This window comes from Chiloscyllium punctatum, chromosome 13 (assembly GCF_047496795.1).
Source record: "Chiloscyllium punctatum isolate Juve2018m chromosome 13, sChiPun1.3, whole genome shotgun sequence".
In the NCBI taxonomy this organism is placed as follows: Eukaryota; Metazoa; Chordata; class Chondrichthyes; order Orectolobiformes; family Hemiscylliidae; genus Chiloscyllium; species Chiloscyllium punctatum.
The window spans coordinates 89640286-89658326 of NC_092751.1; the positions used below are offsets into that span (position 1 = coordinate 89640286).

The window sequence follows — 18041 nt, forward strand, 5'->3', positions numbered from 1 at the left end:
AGTGAAAGGTGATAGTTCTTATCCTCCTGAGTGAGCCATTCTATGTCATGTCTCCTGCACAATAATCAGATGTGGGTGAAATGATGTTGGCTTGACACCCGAACACAGGACTCAGTAATGCATTTCATTTCTGATAATCTGCATTGTGACTACTTATGGAATACTTATTATGTTTCAGTTAGCAATTTATGATAAGACTTCTACCTTTTCCCTTCAGATCTACTGTCCTTTTTCGAAAAAGTTATTCCTTGCTTCATAGAATCCCTACAGGCCATTCGGCCCGTTGAGTCCACAAGGATCCTCCAAAGAGAATCCCAGCCAGGCCCATCCTAACTCTGTAACTCTACATTTCCCATGGCAAACCCACCAAGCCTGCACACTAGGGGAAATTTAACATGACCAATCTACCTAACCTACACATCTTTGGACTGTGGGAGGAAAGCAGAGAACAAGAGTAGCAATTTAGATTTTTTTTTTAAATCAATCCGTTCAGACACCTTTATGACATCTCTTAGAAGCAGGTCGGACTTGAAACCGGGCCTTTTGCCTCAGGGTAGGGACACTACCACTGTGCTACCAGAACCCCACAAAGAGGGGCAATTCAGGCTGAATTCAGGCATCATTTCACAGAGGCATTTTCATGACTTACTGAGGTGGTGTTTTGTTTCAGTTCCTAGCCCAGTCAGCTGGTCTTCTAATTGCTTTCCTCTCCCCTCAATCTCTGCCTCTACAGATTGGGCTTAATCTCAATTTCTCATCATTACTGTCAATGCCAAATGACATCAGCTTCTTACTGATACAAACATTCAGATAAAACTGCACTCAAATCAAATTTACTGAATTGATGTGTGCATGCGCACCTCCAGGAGGCAGACTTGCACAGCATAACTAGTGCAGAATACACTTAAGTCTAGCAAATTGTACAGGAACTTTTATTAAGTACTTTTCAGATTAATTTCTAATCTTTTATGGCTAACAGAGAACAAACTGCCAGTTCAACTTGGCACTGAGGTGACAGTGATGGTAAGTTTGTAATTTGTGCATATCTACAGAAAGCTTTTATTCCATTATGGAACAGTGAGAGACCTGGGATAGGCAATATAACTCAGGTTTCCTGTTACCATTGGTCCAGTCTGTCTTAAACTGATAGCTTTTAAAATAAGTTGCTGAATTGGATACAAACTTGATGTCTTGGGCTCTAAAAGTGAAGGACTGACTGACTTGGTATTGTGATCAGCCCTGACCAGTCTGATAGTCTGTGCAAATATCATGGACGTTATTTTGAGTCCACCCAAAATGTGAAAGCACACACAGGCAGCTCCTGCCAGACCCTTGGGACCAAATGAGTGGTCTTGCCCCATCAGATTACACCACTGTTTCTCAAATGTGCATGGTATAGAGGGCGGCACACTCCCTGGCCTGGAGATAAACCAGAAGCCAAAGCAATTAGCCAAAGATGCTTTTCAGGAAGTGAATATGTAAACAACCTGTGGGAGCTACAAGCCTTTCCAACATAAAGAAAAACACAGGTAGTACAAAATGGAAGTGTCTATTAATACTCACAACGCATTAATCCATAACATTAAAAATAAATTTCATATGTTCCTTATAAAATGTCAATGAAGTGTAAACGGTGTCTTTGTGGTCTTGCACATTGCAGTTTTAAGAACAGGAAAGCAACATTTTGCTATTTGGGTTTGGCTTCCTTGGCTTCCAGTGTCAAGTCTCCTAACGTGGCAAAGAAGTCCTCCATCTCCTTCTGCAGAAGCTGGTTTCTCTTCTCTGCGTCTTCGCGTGCCCGTTCTGCATTGCGCATCTTTATTTCAAGCATGGTGTATTTCTTCTTCCCTTGGTCCAACTCCTCTTCCAGTCTGTTCACTTGTAATCTTAGCTCTGTGCTTGACCCTTCAAGCCTGAAAAAGGGATACAATTAATTTGGCTGCTTTTCACATCAGATGTTTGATTTTTGGAACCTAATGTGACGCAAGTTCCATAATTAACAAAGTTACCTGACTGAAGGGAGTTTGCAGGAAACCCTAACAGGAGAAAAGGGCTCGCATACTGATATTTGGAACAATTTTACATTCACCAATCTCAATCTCAAAGATGAGGCAAATGGGGGAATCTGTATCATTTTTAAGCAGGATGAAATTTTAAAAGCTCCTAACCCCAGATGTTCATTGTGTGTAATTAAATTTTCAATTTTCCTTGTTCCTGAAGTCAAGTTCCTATTAATGGATGACTTTAGTACTAGACTGCACCTGTTCTCTAATGGTTTAAAAAAAATGAAAATCTTGTTTTTAATCCAGCAGTGGGTAAGACTGAAATGCTTCCTTTACAGGAGGCAGATTCAATTGTCGTACTCAAAGGGGAACTGGATAATTTCCTGACCAGAGAATGTTTCTATGGCAATGGAGAAAATGCAGGGTGCAGTAATGGTCAGAACTAACGGAGTTAATCTTGCAGACAGCTAGCGCATGCGCGTGCGCACACAGCCCAATGGCTGCACCTGCCTTATGAACAAGCAGTTCCTCATCCAACATTTAGGCCTATTACTTAAAATTTAACTGGACCATTCTGACATTTTCATAGTTCCTTCCTAATTTAAGCCACCTCTGGTGCTAACCCCATTTCTTCACAAGTTTGCTTGGATTCGCGTTAATGTATTCAGCAAGGAAGATGTCTCTTGGTGATGCAGAGAAAAATAAACGCAGAGCGAAGAGAGACATTGGAAGAATTAATCTGGCTTTTGGCAAGGTAGTTAATTTTGCGGAAGAGAATTGGTAAGGAATTCAAATGTGTTTGAGACCCAGATTTTCTTTTGATTCACTCAAGTTGTGGGAGCCTCTAACTAGGCCAGCATTTATTGCCCCAGAGGGCAGTTTAACAGTCAACCATATTGCTGTGGGACTGGAGTCACACATAGGCCAGACCAGGTAAGGATGACAGATTTCTCTCCCTAACGGACAATAGTGAACGAGCTTTATCTTCCCCTTGGCACTTGACAATGGTCGTCATTAGACATTAATTCCAGATTCTTCATTGAATTCAAATTCCGCCATCTGCTAGGCAGGAATTGAACGTGGGTTCCCAGAACATTAGCTGAGTTTCTAGATTAATAGTCTAGTGATAATACTGCTGTGCCTTAGGGATCATGGGCAGGCTATGGCCATGTCCTGCAATGGTTAGAAAAGAAAGGGAGGATGCCCTTTAATAGAACCATAGGAATTGTATTTATGACCATGAAATCAATAGCAGCTTTGGATGAACCAAGGTTTCCACCGGGGATATGGTGAGGAGGCTAATCAGGACTGCAACATCAACCTGAATTCACATAGTGCCTTTTAATGTACTAAAACGTTACAAGGCACTTTACTGTCTGGGAGATGAAAATTTGAGAAATTAAGAATAGCTGAATAGAGGTGGAAATAAATTGTTATCTTTAAAGTTCACACTGATGTGATCAAAGAATTTTTAAAAAACTATAGCCACTGAATTGCCTGAGTTTCACTTTAAATGTCTAGATGGTGCAAAGACTAAGGGATATGTCTTAGATACAATGTTTAACAGGTTGCAGACTTTCCCATACAAAACTGAGAAACTTCCAAGGTGATTGGAATAATCTCCTTTCACTGATCTGTTCCACTTATTTCTTCCTTGAAATTATTTTCAACTTGATTAGCTCTTCATAAATTTTGGTTACTCAGCCAAATTTCTCCCTTCCTCAATTTTAACCAAATTTAAACTTGTCACCTGACTTGACTTCCCAATTTCCCACGTTTTTCCTTCTGTTCTTTTCGCTTTTAGTTCTATATATGTAAATTAGTCCTCTAAACTAGTTTCTTAATAAAACTGAATGCTTAATTAGATAACTGTTACTGCATCTAAGGCTAAGTTTTGGAGATTTAGGCTTAAATTGCATTCATTTCAAAAACATAGCCCTTGGCCCATGTGACTGGGGGTGATTTCCCCAGCTCCCCCCAAGAAAGATGTTGTGAAACTTGAAAGGGTTCAGAAAAGATTTACAAGGATGTTGACAGGGTTGGAGGATCTGAGCTCCAAAGAAAGTTTGAATAGGCTAGGGCTGTTTTCCCTCGAGCATTGGAGGCTTAGGGGTGACCTTTTAGAGGTTTATAAAATCAGGAGGGGCAAACAGACAAAGTCTTATCCCTGGGGTGGGGGAGTCCAGAACCAGAGGGCACAGGTTTCCAGTGAGAGGGGAAAGATATAAAAGGGACGGAAGGGGCAACTTTTTCCACACAGAGGGTGGTACGTGTATGGAATGACCTGTCAGAGGATGTGGTGGAGGCTGGTACTAACAGCATTTAAGAGGCATCCGGATGGGTATATGAATACGAAGAGTTTAGAGGGATATGGGCCAGGTGCTGGTAGGTGGGACTAGATTGGGTTGGGATATCTGGTCAGCATGGATGAGTTGGACCGAAGGGTCTGTTTCCGTGGCTACATCTCTCTGACTCTTAAGCGCTGAATCTGCAGAAGTCTTCACTTCCGATGCTGGGTTGGTAATAAAATTCAAGGCTGAGAAAGACTAAGGGAATGAAGGATTATAGCGAGAAAGCAGTAAAGTGAATATGAGGGTGATTATATCAGCCCTGATTTCACTGAATGATGGAGTGACTCAGGTGGAATGGTCTACTTCACCTAAAATTATGTTCTTGTGGTCTTAGGGATTAAGGTTCTAACAGTTATGCCAGCCAAAACCTGTTATTTTGAATAATATAAGTGATAGAAACATAGAAAAATATCTACAGTATGGAAGGAGGTCATTCATCTCATTTTGTCTGTCAGAGCTTTCGCAAGAAGAATAATCAAACAGAGTACTAAAATGAGGTGCATAGGAATCTGGGTCTTCAAGTGCATGAGTTGCAAAAAATAGTTTGCTAGTGATTAAAAAGGCTAACAGAGTGTTTGCTTTTATGAGGAATTGAACATAAAGGAGCAAACTCAGGAATTACTGGAAAAGCTCCAGTAATTTCTGATTTCCCGCATTCACAATTCTTTCTGTTAGTTTTTAAACAAAGGTTTACGTTTCAGTTATATAGAGCATTAACGAGATCACTTTCAAATACTGTGTGCAGTTTTGGTGTCCTTATTTAAGGAAGGATGTAAATGCATTAGAGGTGGTTCTGAGAAGGTTTACTCAACTGGGGACCTGGAATGAGCAGGTCCACTTGAGAAAAGATTCAACAGGCCGTGTTAGTTTTCCCTGGAATTTTGAAGAGTGGGGGTAATTTTGATTTAAGTTGAAAAGATCCTGAATGGTTTTGACCAGGTGGACGTGGAAAGGATGTTTCCTCTTGTGGGTGAGCGAGTCCAGAAACAGGGAGCCCCTGTTGTAAATTTTGTTTGGCGGTGGTGGGGGTTGGGAACCCATTTTGAACACAGACTGTCTGCCTCAAGACAGTGGAAAGTGGGGTCACTGAAGATTTTTATTTTTAAGGTGCACCTTTCAGGCAAACTCTTGTCGGGCAGGGGAATCTAAGGTTATCAGGAAACATGTGTAATTTGGAACACAAACGATCTTATTGAATCTCATTTGACAGGCCAAACGGCCTACTTCCACTTCTAATCTGTATGTCAAATAGATGAGATTCAGCTTGATCTATCTCTTCTAAAACATACTAGTGCATAAATTAAAATGGACAATTATAAATGACATTCTGGATTAGTGGTGCTGGAAGAGCACAGCAGTTCAGACAGCATCTAAATAGCTTCGAAATCGACGTTTCCGGCAAAAGCCCTTCATCAGGATTCCTAATCCGAAACGTCGATTTTGAAGCTACTTGGATGCTGCCTGAACTGCTGTGCTCTTCCAGCACCACTAATCCAGAATGTGGTTTCCAGCATCTGCAGTCATTGTTTTTACCTCAATCATAAATGACACTCAGGAATGCAGAGAGAGATAGAATTGCAAAACTATTAATGAAGCGACAGATGCCTTGGCATCACTACTTGAGGTTAGACACCAATGGACTTGCCACAGGGGAAAAAAAAGGTTCCAATGTTCACTGCTTGTGCTTGGTCATTGTCATGAGGTATAGAATGAAAAATCTGGCCCAGTGGCATACACCTGGGCTTGAAGTAAGTTAGAGAAAAAGCATGCACTCCACAAAACTGGTGACAGATTTTTGAATAAGGGAGTCTGCCTTTTAATCTTCATCCATGTTGGACATCAAAAATGTTAAGCTTCAATCGGCAGAACTCTGCTTCTGAGAGCACGCACAGTTCGGACAGAGGCGAACACTGTTTGTAGGAGGTGACCGCTGATTCCCTACACTCTGATAAGTGTAATAATAACTTACATTACTGGGAAAGTGACCTTAGTCTGTCTAGAACTAGATGATACATGTTCAGGCAGAGACAATCTTTGTGTTGTTTGTGGTCAGCTTGAGACATTAAACAATAATGAACAAGACACATTCATACTGCCAAAGCAAAGCATTTTAAAATATTTTGATCAGAATTCTGAGGGCATCACATGTCAGATAAGCTAGCCTGCTCCTCAGCTGACATCCACCCTTTGAACAAGTGTGCTTCGATAACGAATATGTAAAGGCTGTCTTTCCCCTCCATAATGTTGGTGTCCAGACAAAGCACCTGCACCTTATCTAAACCTGGGGGAATGGCACTGTCGCTCAGTGGTTAGCACTGCCGCTTCACAACGCCAGGGACCCGGGTTTGATTCCTGCCTCGGGCAATCGTCTGTGTGCTCGTTCTCCCCGTGTCTGCGTGGGTTTCCTCCCACAGTCCCAAAAATGTGCAGGTTAGGTGATTTGGCCATACTAAGTTGTTCGGTGCATTAATCAGGAGTAAACATAGGGTAGGTTAATGGATCTGAGTGGGTTACTCTCCAGAGGGTCGGTGTGGACTTGTTGGGCTGAAAAGGGCCTGTTTTCATACTCTAGGGAATCTTGTTTTAAAAAAAAGAAAAATAGAAAAAGGAAAACAGAGATTAGCTCACTAGGCTCAGAGTGAGAATTGAAGCCTTTTCTATGTGCTTATTCATTGATAATTATTCCTCAATGGTTCGACGAGTTTATGAAACACATGCAGAGATCAAGTGAGTGGAAAATAATAGGCAGATGGTATAGAGTGTGGGGAAAATGTGAGCTTAGCCCCCTTGGTAGGAAGAATGGAAAAGCAGAATGTTATTTAAATGGAGGGACGACAGAATAAAGGAGGCTAGAGGTCCTTGTACGTGAATCAAAATGGTGAGCAGGTACATTGAAGACAAAGGGAATGCAGGCCTTTGTGACAAGGGAGATGGAGCAGGTAAAACTGTACAGGACATTGGTGGAACAATGCTCAATAATGCATAGTTTTAAATCTGCATCTTTGCACCCGGTTTTAGATTCCTGCCGTGGCGGGGGGTGGGGTGGGGTGGTGCGGAGAAAGGAATTCATTTGGTATCTACTGTATCAGGGCCTCTTACAATCTATGTTTCAATAATGTCACCTTGCGTTAGATCATGAGAGCAAAGTTTGGCCATTTGGGTCCATCGAGTCTGCTCCACCCTTCAATCATGGCTGATGTTTCTCAACCTCACTTTCTTGTCTTCTCCCCATAACCCTTGATCCCTATTCTTCTTTAATCCAAACTGCTGGTAAGACAAGCCCTTTACATAAGGAAGCCAACTAATGACATTCAGATTTTGGATGCAGTCCAAGCTGATACTTCTGTCTGATGCTGCAAGTATGATTGTCTGAAGTATGATTTTTCTGGATGAGTTGGGTAACAATAAATGAAAGAATATTCTAAATGAAATCACAGAATCCCATCAGTGTGGAAACAAGCCATTTGGCCCAACAAGTCCTTACTGACCCTCCAAAGGGTATCCCACCCAGACCCATTCCGAAACCCTATTACCCTACATTTACCCCTGACTGATGCACCTAACCTACACATCCCTGAACACTATGGGCAATTTAGCATAGCCAATCCACGTAATCTGCACATCTCTGGATTGTGGGAGGAAACCAAAATGCCCAGAGGAAACCCACGCAGACACCGAGAACGTGCAAACTCCACACAGGCAGTCACCCAAGGCTGGAATTGAACCCAGGTCCGTGGCGCTCTGAGGCAGCAGTGCTAACCACTGTGCCGCCTCGAGCAAATGCAATTTACGGGAGCAACAGACAGTGAATAGGGATAGAGAGTCAGTATTCTTCAGGGTTAGGGCATTCTCAGCGCGCTGGGAGTTCTGACATTGCCTCAGAGGCAATAACGTGGAATACAATGTTCTGTGTCACATATTGTAAGCACCTAATCTCCAAAACCAGTATAACGCCCCATCAAATAATTTCCACATGGTGTGCAATTAGATGGTTTACTTAATGCACTATGGAATTAGCTGACAAAACTCTTATTGCTTTTATAGTGTCACCTTAACATCAATGCCAAAATCTCCCACAGTGCCAAACCAAAAACAAAACTTCAGCAATGCACGCTTTACTGAAAATGGCAAGGAAACCGATATCAATGCTGGCAGCTCAATTCCATTCCATTAAAACTTCTTTTTCTTTTTTAAAAAATACTAGACCCTTCCTGGAAACACACTTATTCAAAGATCCTGATATTTAGATTGCTCAGAGCACTTTAGATGATTAGTCAGTCAACTGCTTTGTTTGTCATCATTAATCAAGCCGAAACCATTAGTTCTCTATGCTTGACAACATCGTGTGTTCTGGTTGCAGAATGGAAACGGCTGATAACACCTTTCGAAAATGTTGCCCATGTTTTGTCTGCCTGGGCACCCCTTGAAGCAAATATAATTGCCTAGAGGAAACCTAGGTAAATCCCACTTCAACATCTTCAGCCAATTTATAAACCATTCTTTAAAAAAAAAGTACATATTATTGAAGATCAAAGGGAACAATTTGAGGTATGGAATAGGATCTGGACAATGCGAGATTTTAGGCAAGTTACAAATTGTATGAAAGGTGGAGTGAGGGTAGTTTGGACAGAAGTGGAAATTGGAACTCGAGGGAAAGGCAGAAATGAGCTAATTGGGTTTTGATGATGCAATTCCCACAATTTGAATTTAATACTATGTCCAGCATAACCTGCTCACAAAGAGCAATATTCCTATTGGATCATTGCTGCAATAATTCAAATGAATAGCAAGATTAAGGTTTCCAAAATTTCAATTATCTGATGAAACATTTTAAAATACGTGGCACTGTGAAGTTTGAATATAAGGAGCATAGACTAATGAGGGATTGCCATGTGGCAGATTCAGCACACTCTTACCATCTCACATGACTGGTTTCCCTAAGTATTTTTGGCTTTATTGCTTAAACATTGCATCAGCTCTGTACCAACTGCAAATGGAGTTAGGTAAGAACTGATTTTTTTTTAAAAGGCCTGCCATATGGTATCTATTGTAATCATTGGGAAAACAGGTTGGGACCCATCAGGTTTCATAGAAGAATAACTACAGTGTGGAAGCAGGCCATTTTGCCCATCAAGTCCACACTGAACCTCCAAAGGACATCCCACTCAGACCCCACTACCTGCCCTATTCCTGTATTCCCCGACTGATCTACTTAACCTACACATCCCTGGATACTGGGCAATTTAGCACGGGAAATCGACCTAACCTGTCTTACTTTGGACTGTGGGAGGAAACTGGAGGACCCAGGGGGTAATCCATGCAGACACAGGGAGAATGGACAAACTGCACACAGACAGTTGCCCGAGTGAAGAATTGAACCCAGGACCTGATGCTGTGAAGTGGCAGTGCTAACCACTGAGCCACCGTACCACCCCAAATGCATTACATAGTCTAATTCTAACTGGGGATGAAAAATGCACATTGGAATTACACCATATGGAAATGTTACGTGCATATGTATAAATGTTTTCAAATGTGCAATTGCAGCATGCATGTATGCACATTTCATGTCAACCCCCTTATTGAAAACTGTTTGGATTTTGTACATCCTAATGAAACAGCAATTGCAAAACCACAATTTTTTAAAACCAAATTGGCCTCTGTACATTCGACTTATGCCTTATTCTAATGCTGAACTCTAACCTGGTTTCTTGCAAAGCAGTTTATGCATGTAACTCGAGGGTTACTTGTCTTGTTATCACCTTTTAATCCTGGTTTCGTACTCTGCCCTTTGTTTGGTCAGTTCTGACTTGAGCTCTGTCACCAGACTTTGAAGTGCTTTCGAACAGGTGACCGAGTCATTCGACGCAGTGACCAAGTCACTGTTCTCACTGCAGCTCATGCTGCTGATGCACACGTCAAGCTGCTCGATCCTACTGTCGGTCTCCAGCTTCTCCGTTTCCTCCTGTGGCTGGGTGACCTGCACAGGCCAGTCCGTTTTTGTGCAGTTGAGCACCGAAGAGTCACTCTCATGGCAAACCGCGGAGCTGCTGGAATCGACCACTGAAATCTCACAGGATGATGTTGACCAGGTGGTACTCGCGATGCTCTGCCTGTCCCCAACGCTCAAGGAAAGGCTTGATGATGGGACATTGTCGTATGTCGACAGGCGTGATGAGCCTGTTTCTTTGACTCTTTCCCCAGAGGAAGTCCTTCTGTGTCCTCTGAGGGACGATAATCCGTTCATCAGCCAATTCCCACTGGCTGTTAAATGAGGAATATCTAAAGTCGAACCACCGAGTTTGGCATTGCTGGACCTTCCCCCAGTCTGTTTGAATGAATATTTCCATCCAGGGAGTGTCTGAAGCTTTCTGCTTGGGCTGGTGCTTATAGGAACCTGTTTGTCAATTTGTTCCTGAGTTGCATTTTTTGAGACGGTCACAGGAGTGCTGATGTTCACGTCCAGCGAGGCTGCGCTGTTGCAGATGCTCCCCATTTGGTTATTGTCCATCTTTGTCTCTCCGCTCTCTTCCTCGGACACCCACTCCACCAGGCAGCGCTTGCCCACCGACGTCACTTCGAGCTGAGGGGTCAGTATATCACTGTGACTAATGGGGAAAAGTCTGTCATGTTCACTGATCAACACTGTCATTAAATGCTGCACCAGAGAGGTACCTGTTTGAGGAGGGGAAAAAAATAGATCAATTATGGTGTCTACCCGACAGAAACGTCAGCTCAGTTCTTGAGCAAGCACCCTTTGCTGTAAAAGCATTTGAGAAATTATTCCAAAGTGATAAGTGGGCTCTATGTTTTAAATGCAAGTCCCCTTTACAGCTCGAGGGGTGGAGAATTCTAATAATAGCTTTCTTCAAGCATAGCTTCCCATTGACAGTAAAGAGTATGTATTAGTCCTTGATGGTGTCCATTAACACCATCTCCACCACCCAATCAAAATAATGTGCTAAACTTTATTTACCAGGAGAAATTTTGAAAGGGAAATCCAATCTATCAGAACTGTTCCAGTCTCTAAGGATCTTAAAGGATGACCACCAATGCATCCATTATTTCTAGCACCACTTCCTTAAGTAGTCTGGGCTGTAAATTAATTGGTCCTGTGGATTTATCAGCCTTCCCCAAAGTTAACGCAGGGTGGGAGTACAATTCTACAAGTGTTGTTAACTCTGTAGTACAAACCCCAGTTTATCATTCTCTGCCAGCCAATGCAATGTGATCATTAATGCCCCTTTCTGCGGTTTTCCTTCAGGCCACAGCAATCCATCTCCCATCCAATGAAGCAGGGATTGACATACATGAAACTGGCATCCCAGATGAGCTGTATCCCAGGCTAATGAGGGAAGCAAGGGCGGACATGGGGATCTGGGCACTGATTTCCTAATCCTCTCTGGCCACGGATGAGGTGTTAGAGGACTGTTAACAATTCCCTATTATATAAATAGGGAAGAAGCAAGAGATCAGGAAATCACAGGTCAGTCAGTCTAACCTTGGTGATGGGGTAATAAAATTCTGAGGGACAAAATATATCTAGCTGCATTTGAAGAGATGCACATTAATCAGGGATAGTCAGCAAAGACCTTTTTAAGGTAAGGGCATGTTGACAAATCAAATGTTTTTGAGGTAACCAGGAGCGTTGATGAGCGTAATGTATTTGATGTGGTTGATGAGGACTTTCGAGAACATTTGTCGTGGCAGACCTATGGAATCCAAGGCAAAGTGGCACACTGGATCCAAAGTTGTTTCAGAGGCAGGAAGCAGAGGGTGATGGTAGAGAGATATTTCTGTGACTGGAAGTCTGTTTCCAGTGATGTTCTGCAGGGATCAGTGCTGGAGCCTTTGCTGTGTCGGATGTAAATTAACAATGTGGATCTAAAAGATTTTCAATGTTTGTGGATAACAGGAAGATTATTTGGGTGGTAAGTAGAAAAGTGACTCTGGTCAGGTGGGCAGAGCTGTGGCCAATGGAATTTAACTCAGAGGTTTGAGGGAATGCACTTGCGGAGGGGTAACAAGACAAGGAATCGTGCAATGAATGGCAGGACCCATTCATTGTATTGAAGATCAGAGGGATCTTGCTGTGCATTTCCACAGATCCCTGAAGATAGCAGGGCAAGTGGAAAAGATAGGGAGCTGGTTAAAAAGGAAAATGGGATACTTGCCTTTAGTAGCTGAGGCACACAATACAAGAGCAAGGAAATTATGCTGGAACTGTATATATAACACTAGTTAGGCCACATCTAGAGTACTGTACTGCATGCAGTTCTGGTCACCCTATTACATGAGAGATGGTGCAGAGGAGATATACCAGCATGCTGTCTGCCATGGAACGTCTAAGATACAAGGAAAGAATGGCAAGGCTGGTGTTGTTTTCTGTGGAGCAGCAAAGGATGAGAGAGGACCTGATCATAGGACAAACATAGGGTGGATAGGAAGGCACCTTTTCATGAGTAGAGGGGTCAACTACCAGTGGCCATAGATCTAAGGTTAGAGGTCGAGGGCAATGAGCAGAGTTAAGAAATGTTTTCAAGGAGGATGCTGAGAGTCTGAAATTCACTGCCTGAAAGGGTAGTCGAGTCAGAAACTCGAGACACATTGAAGCTGGATTTAGATGTTCACTTGTGCTTCAGGGTCTTGGACTAAGGGCTTAAAGTGGGATCTTTTACTCGCCCAAACATGATGGGCTGAATGGCCTCTTCTGTGCTGGAAACATCTATGTCTATAGAGTTTCAGAAAGTGACATTGGGAGCAAGTTATTCATTAGCATCACACTGTAATATTAACAAATGGAGCATTTATACCCTGTAATTTCTGCATAATTAGGGAATCTAGATGGAATCCAATAATGTAAAATATGGAGATATTTTAAACATAATTGAGTTGCACTCATTAGCATTTGGGATGATATTTCCATGCGCTTCCCAGTCCCTAGTTAGAAAAGCAAATTTCAACTAACTGGGCCTATTGTATCTTGAGGACAATTAGATTAGATTCCCTACAGTGTGGGAACAGGGCCTTCGGCCCAGCAAGTCCACACCAACCCTCCAAACAGTAACTCACCCAGACCCATTCCCCTCTGACTAATGCACCTAACACTATGGGCAATTTAGCATGGCCAATTCACTTGACCTGCAAGTCTTTGGATTGTGGGAGGAAACCAGAGCACCCAGAGGAAACCTACACAGACACAGGGAGAAGGTCCGTCTGTGTAGAGCTTGCACAGTCACCCAAGGCAGGAATCGAACCCAGGACCCTGGTGCTGTGAGGCAGCAGTGCTAGCCACTAAACCACCGTGGCCACCCATAATTGAGTACAGACAGTAAAAACCAAAATAACAGAGGATGCTTTAAATCAGAAACAAACACAGAAGTTGCTGGAAAAGTTGAGCAGGTCTGGCAGCATCTGTGGAGAGAAATAAGAGCTAACATTTCAGTTGCAGTGACCCTTCCTCAGAACTGTGTATGGGCATAAACGCTGGTCCAACCAGTGACACTTACATCCCAGCAAAGAGTTAAAAAAAAGGTGGAGACAATTGCTATAAAATACTTTCAATTCCAGACAATTGATCTGCACAATTGATCTTGCTACACAAGTTTCAGCCAACATTCGACAGGTATCACTGATTGACCTGCTTGTTCAGCTGCAGCGATGACTTGAGCAAATATATAATTTTAAATTCAGTTAATCCCCAGGCCTGGCCATAACCCAGTGAATGATCGATTATAATTGGTGACATTGTGTGACTGTGCACTAATCCATGGGCGTTTTGACATTTGGGCATGTGTTCATCTGTTTCAGCGGATTCTGGAGATATTTTAATGATTGAGCAGCAGGCACTCTTAAAAGACAGATCGAATTTGGGACCGAGTCCCCTCAATCTGAGTGAGAGGGTGTGTTACACGTCAAGTCTGCACTGAATGGTTTCGCAGACTGGTACTTCACAAGGCCCAGGAGTTTTAATCTGAAGGTGCTTCTTTTGGTTGGTTTGCTTGTACGAATCGGCATCAGAATGTTCGGACTAATCTCTCGGATGTTGGGCCTTTAGAAATTTTCAGTGAATACAAACTCCTGAACAGAGCTGATCACAGTGACAGAGATGGCAGCCCCAACAAATGCAAGGAGGCTGTTGTGGCAGAGATGGGGTACTGGGGTAGCAGACCAAACCTGTCCAGGCCATGACGCAGCAGTCATACACGTTCTTTGTTTTTAGGGAGTAAATCCTACTGTGTGGAAATATGAGATTTGTGACCGACTGGTCATGACCTGTTGATTCTAATTCTCAAAGGTAAAAACAGTTCAGCCTCAAATCAAAGTTGTGATTGAACAGTAGCAATTTTGTAGCCGTCAGTCAATGCTGCACAGCTATATGTAAAATCTATCAGTTACATTGGATTCCTGAAGATATTCATGCTGCAGTTGTGCCCTAATGGGAGTTTGATCTTAAGTTCAGTATTTCTGTCACATCAAGGAGGAGGAATAGGAACAAGTCCATTTGGCCCATCGAATGGAGGAACATTGGAAATACGAGCAGCAGGAGGCCATTCAGCCACTGAGCCTACCCCACCATTCAATTAGATCAAGGTTGTTCTGTACCTTTACCACGTTATTCTTTCATGGCATGTGAATGTCCTGCCAAGATCAGCATTTAAAGCTTGTTCCTAATCACCCTTGAACTGAATGGCTTCCTCTGTCACTTCAGAAGACCACTAACCAGATGACTGTGGCTCGAGGGACAGATAGTTAGACCAGACCAGGTAAGGACAGCAGATTTCCTTCCCTAAGAGGACACGAGTGAACCAGATTAATTTTTAGGACTATCGATGATTGTTGCATAGACACCACGAGCTTTCAACTCCAGATTTTTAACTGAAGTTCCAATGCTGTTGTGGTTAGATTGGAATCCTTGTCCCAAAACTGGGCCTCTGGACTACTTGACCAGTGACCTTACTATTACTCCACTCAAATAACCTCAGCCAAACCCTTTTGCCATATTCCCGGGTACCATCCCCAATCTGTTTATCTACCTCCAGCTTCAAGCTTTGGTTCTTCAAGTATTTGAGGGAAAGAAACTTCGAGTCAGGTACTTTTACTTTGCATCTGTCTGTCACTATGACTTGCTTGGCACTGGGTGACGTCAACCAGTGGATGAGTTGAATGCTCCTTTTAATTTGCTAAACTTTAGTGGTATATGTTTCAAACTGCAGCAACCGTTTTCCATAACAGATTGGCAGAAAGCCTTTAGCTATGATACTGAATTTAGATTCTGAATTGAATTTTTGGAGCCAACATACTAGGAGGAGCAATGTCTGTCCCTTGCTGCATTTTTACTATTTGTTTCCTAAACATCATCTGCAAAGCCAAGTCAATGCTTAAAATTCAGAAAGAACAATGATATGATCTAATCTTCACAGTCTCAGAGGACCATAGTGTTGCTCGCTCATGAGAGAGACAGAGGTTTACTCTATCTAACACCACGTTGTTCTCGGAGTGTTTGCTGGAGGAAGCTTTCGTTTCAGTTTAAAAGAGGGAGCTTTACATGCAGTCTAAAAGATTAGAGAGATGATGGATAGTGAGTTTAACCGAAGGGTCTCCTCATACGAGGTGTGGGGAGAGTTTGAAAAAGGGGGGCCTTTGCGGTGAACCATGTTGCTCGTGTTAGTCTGCATTACAAACCAGAGGAACCTGGCTAGCCAGCTTCCAATGGAGATACTTTAGTTTTTAAAAAAAAGTTGACAATTAATAAGCAATGAGAGTAATTAAGTCAATTCACACACCTTCCATAATAGTTACTGGGTCTTCCAGTTTTGGACGCAAAATATTTGGTCCAAAGACGGTTGCGAGGTTTTGGACACTCATTTTGTTTACACTTGAATAAGATTGAACTTCATCAAGAAACCTACAGATAATATGACAAATATTGAGTTATTCAAAATACAGTACAAATCTATTGTCTTTATTTTGCTGTCAGTTCTCTCATGCTATATTATCAAGATGTACCTAATCACAACATGCACACTAACACACCCAGTGACAATTCCCCGTATTGGTACAATTTAAGGATTTTGTTTTTGGTTTGCTCGGGCTATTCAACTGTGGGTGTCAATAACAAAAGCTGCTGCTTTGACAGATTGGGATGCACTGACTGCACTTGCAGTTATTTCCCCAATAGGTAATGTATATTCCTCGGTCCAAATGCAAAAAAAAAGAAAGAAAAAAAATCGCAGCTCAGAAATACTTCAAATATTTGGAGTTCTATCTTGGAACTCAATGTTCCAAACAGGTTTAGATTAGCTATCTACAGTGTGGAAACAGGCCTTTCGGCCCAACAAGTCCACACCGACCCTCAGGAGAGTAACCCACCCACATTCATTTCCCTCTGACTAATGTACCTAACACTACGGGCAACTTAGCATAGCCAATTCACCTGACCTGCACATCTTTGGACTGTGGGAGGAAATCGGAGCACCCGGAGGAAACCCACACAGACACTAGGAGAACGTGCAAACTCCACACAGACTGTTGACCAAGGCTGGAATCGAACCTGGGTCCCTAGTGCTGCAAGGCAGCAGTGCTAACCACTGTACCACTGTGCTGCCCATCTTACACATGGCAAATTACTTTATTGTTTGTCATTCACTGCACACAATAAACAGATTTCTAATTCCATTTCAATAACTGAGGCCGTGAAACAGTGTTTTATATTGTACAGAGGCTCACAGAAATTCAACTGGTAGAGCATGAGACTCTTAATGTCAGGGTGATGGGTTTGAGCTTCACACTGAGCACTTTTGTTCTGTACTGCCAGCTGTGTGAATGTGTTCAAACTTGAATCTTAGCTCTTTCCCTAACCCACAATCTCAATGTGGGGGTTCAGCTGGAGTGAAAGTTTGTGTCTCCCTATGGGGGGTTGATCAACTCCACTTATAATACAGGGAGGAGAACTTGTCCATATTCTCTATCAAAGGCAGCAAGGGTCGTTTGCACAGACGACCAGCGGCCAGTGTTGGTGACATGGTCACACCAACCATAACGAAAGGGAAACCAGAGCACAGGAAAAAGATGCACCGGCACTAGTGAAACAATAACAGAAAGCAAACCAGAGAAAAGACAGGGTGTTTCCCTATATTGAAGACCTAGTAGTAAATAATAAAGAAGAAATGGGTACGGTGGCTCAGTGGTTAGCACTCCCGCTTCACAGCAGAGGGAACCCGGGTCCGATTCCACCCTCGAGCAACTGTCTGTGTGGAGTTTGCACATTCTCCCTGTGTCTGCATGGGTTTCCTCCCACAGTCCAAAAATCTACAGGTTAGGCCGATTGCCCATAGTGTCCAGGAATGTGCAGGCTTGGTGGGTTAGCCATGTGATATGCAGGGTTACAGAGATTAGGTAAGGGGTTGGATCTGGGTGGGCTGTTCTTTCGGAGGCCTGGTGTGGACTCGATAGGCCGAATGGCCTGCTTCCATACTGTAGGGATTCTGTGGTTCGAAATGAAAGGCTCTGTTGCCAAGGATCTATGGCCCAGGATTGCTTTCACTGCTGGGAGCATCACCTGAGAATTACAAACATGTCCTGTAATGATCTCTGTACAATTCAATACATATTTTTATCCCCAGGGAAAGAAATGTCAATGCTGGTTTCAATGACACACAAATGATCACCCATCCACTCCAGTTAG

The 18041-nt window shown here is 42.8% G+C and overlaps 1 protein-coding gene across 7 annotated transcripts in view; it reads right to left on the reverse strand.

Annotated features, from left to right (window-relative positions):
- Positions 1–18041, reverse strand: part of arhgap22a (Rho GTPase activating protein 22a) — a 309850-nt gene that overhangs the window by 4133 nt on the left and 287676 nt on the right. For 6 of the 7 annotated variants that reach the window (XM_072583180.1, XM_072583186.1, XM_072583181.1 and 3 more), the window contains 3 exons: positions 16141–16262; positions 10117–11029; positions 917–1913 (listed from right to left, as the gene is read on the reverse strand). In XM_072583180.1, coding sequence (XP_072439281.1) covers positions 1688–1913; positions 10117–11029; positions 16141–16262 — 1261 coding nt within the window. In that variant the 3' untranslated portion in view covers positions 917–1687. Of the gene's footprint in view, positions 1–916; positions 1914–10116; positions 11030–16140; positions 16263–18041 lie in introns of those variants that run through there. The other variant, XR_011962303.1, reaches the window with a different exon arrangement.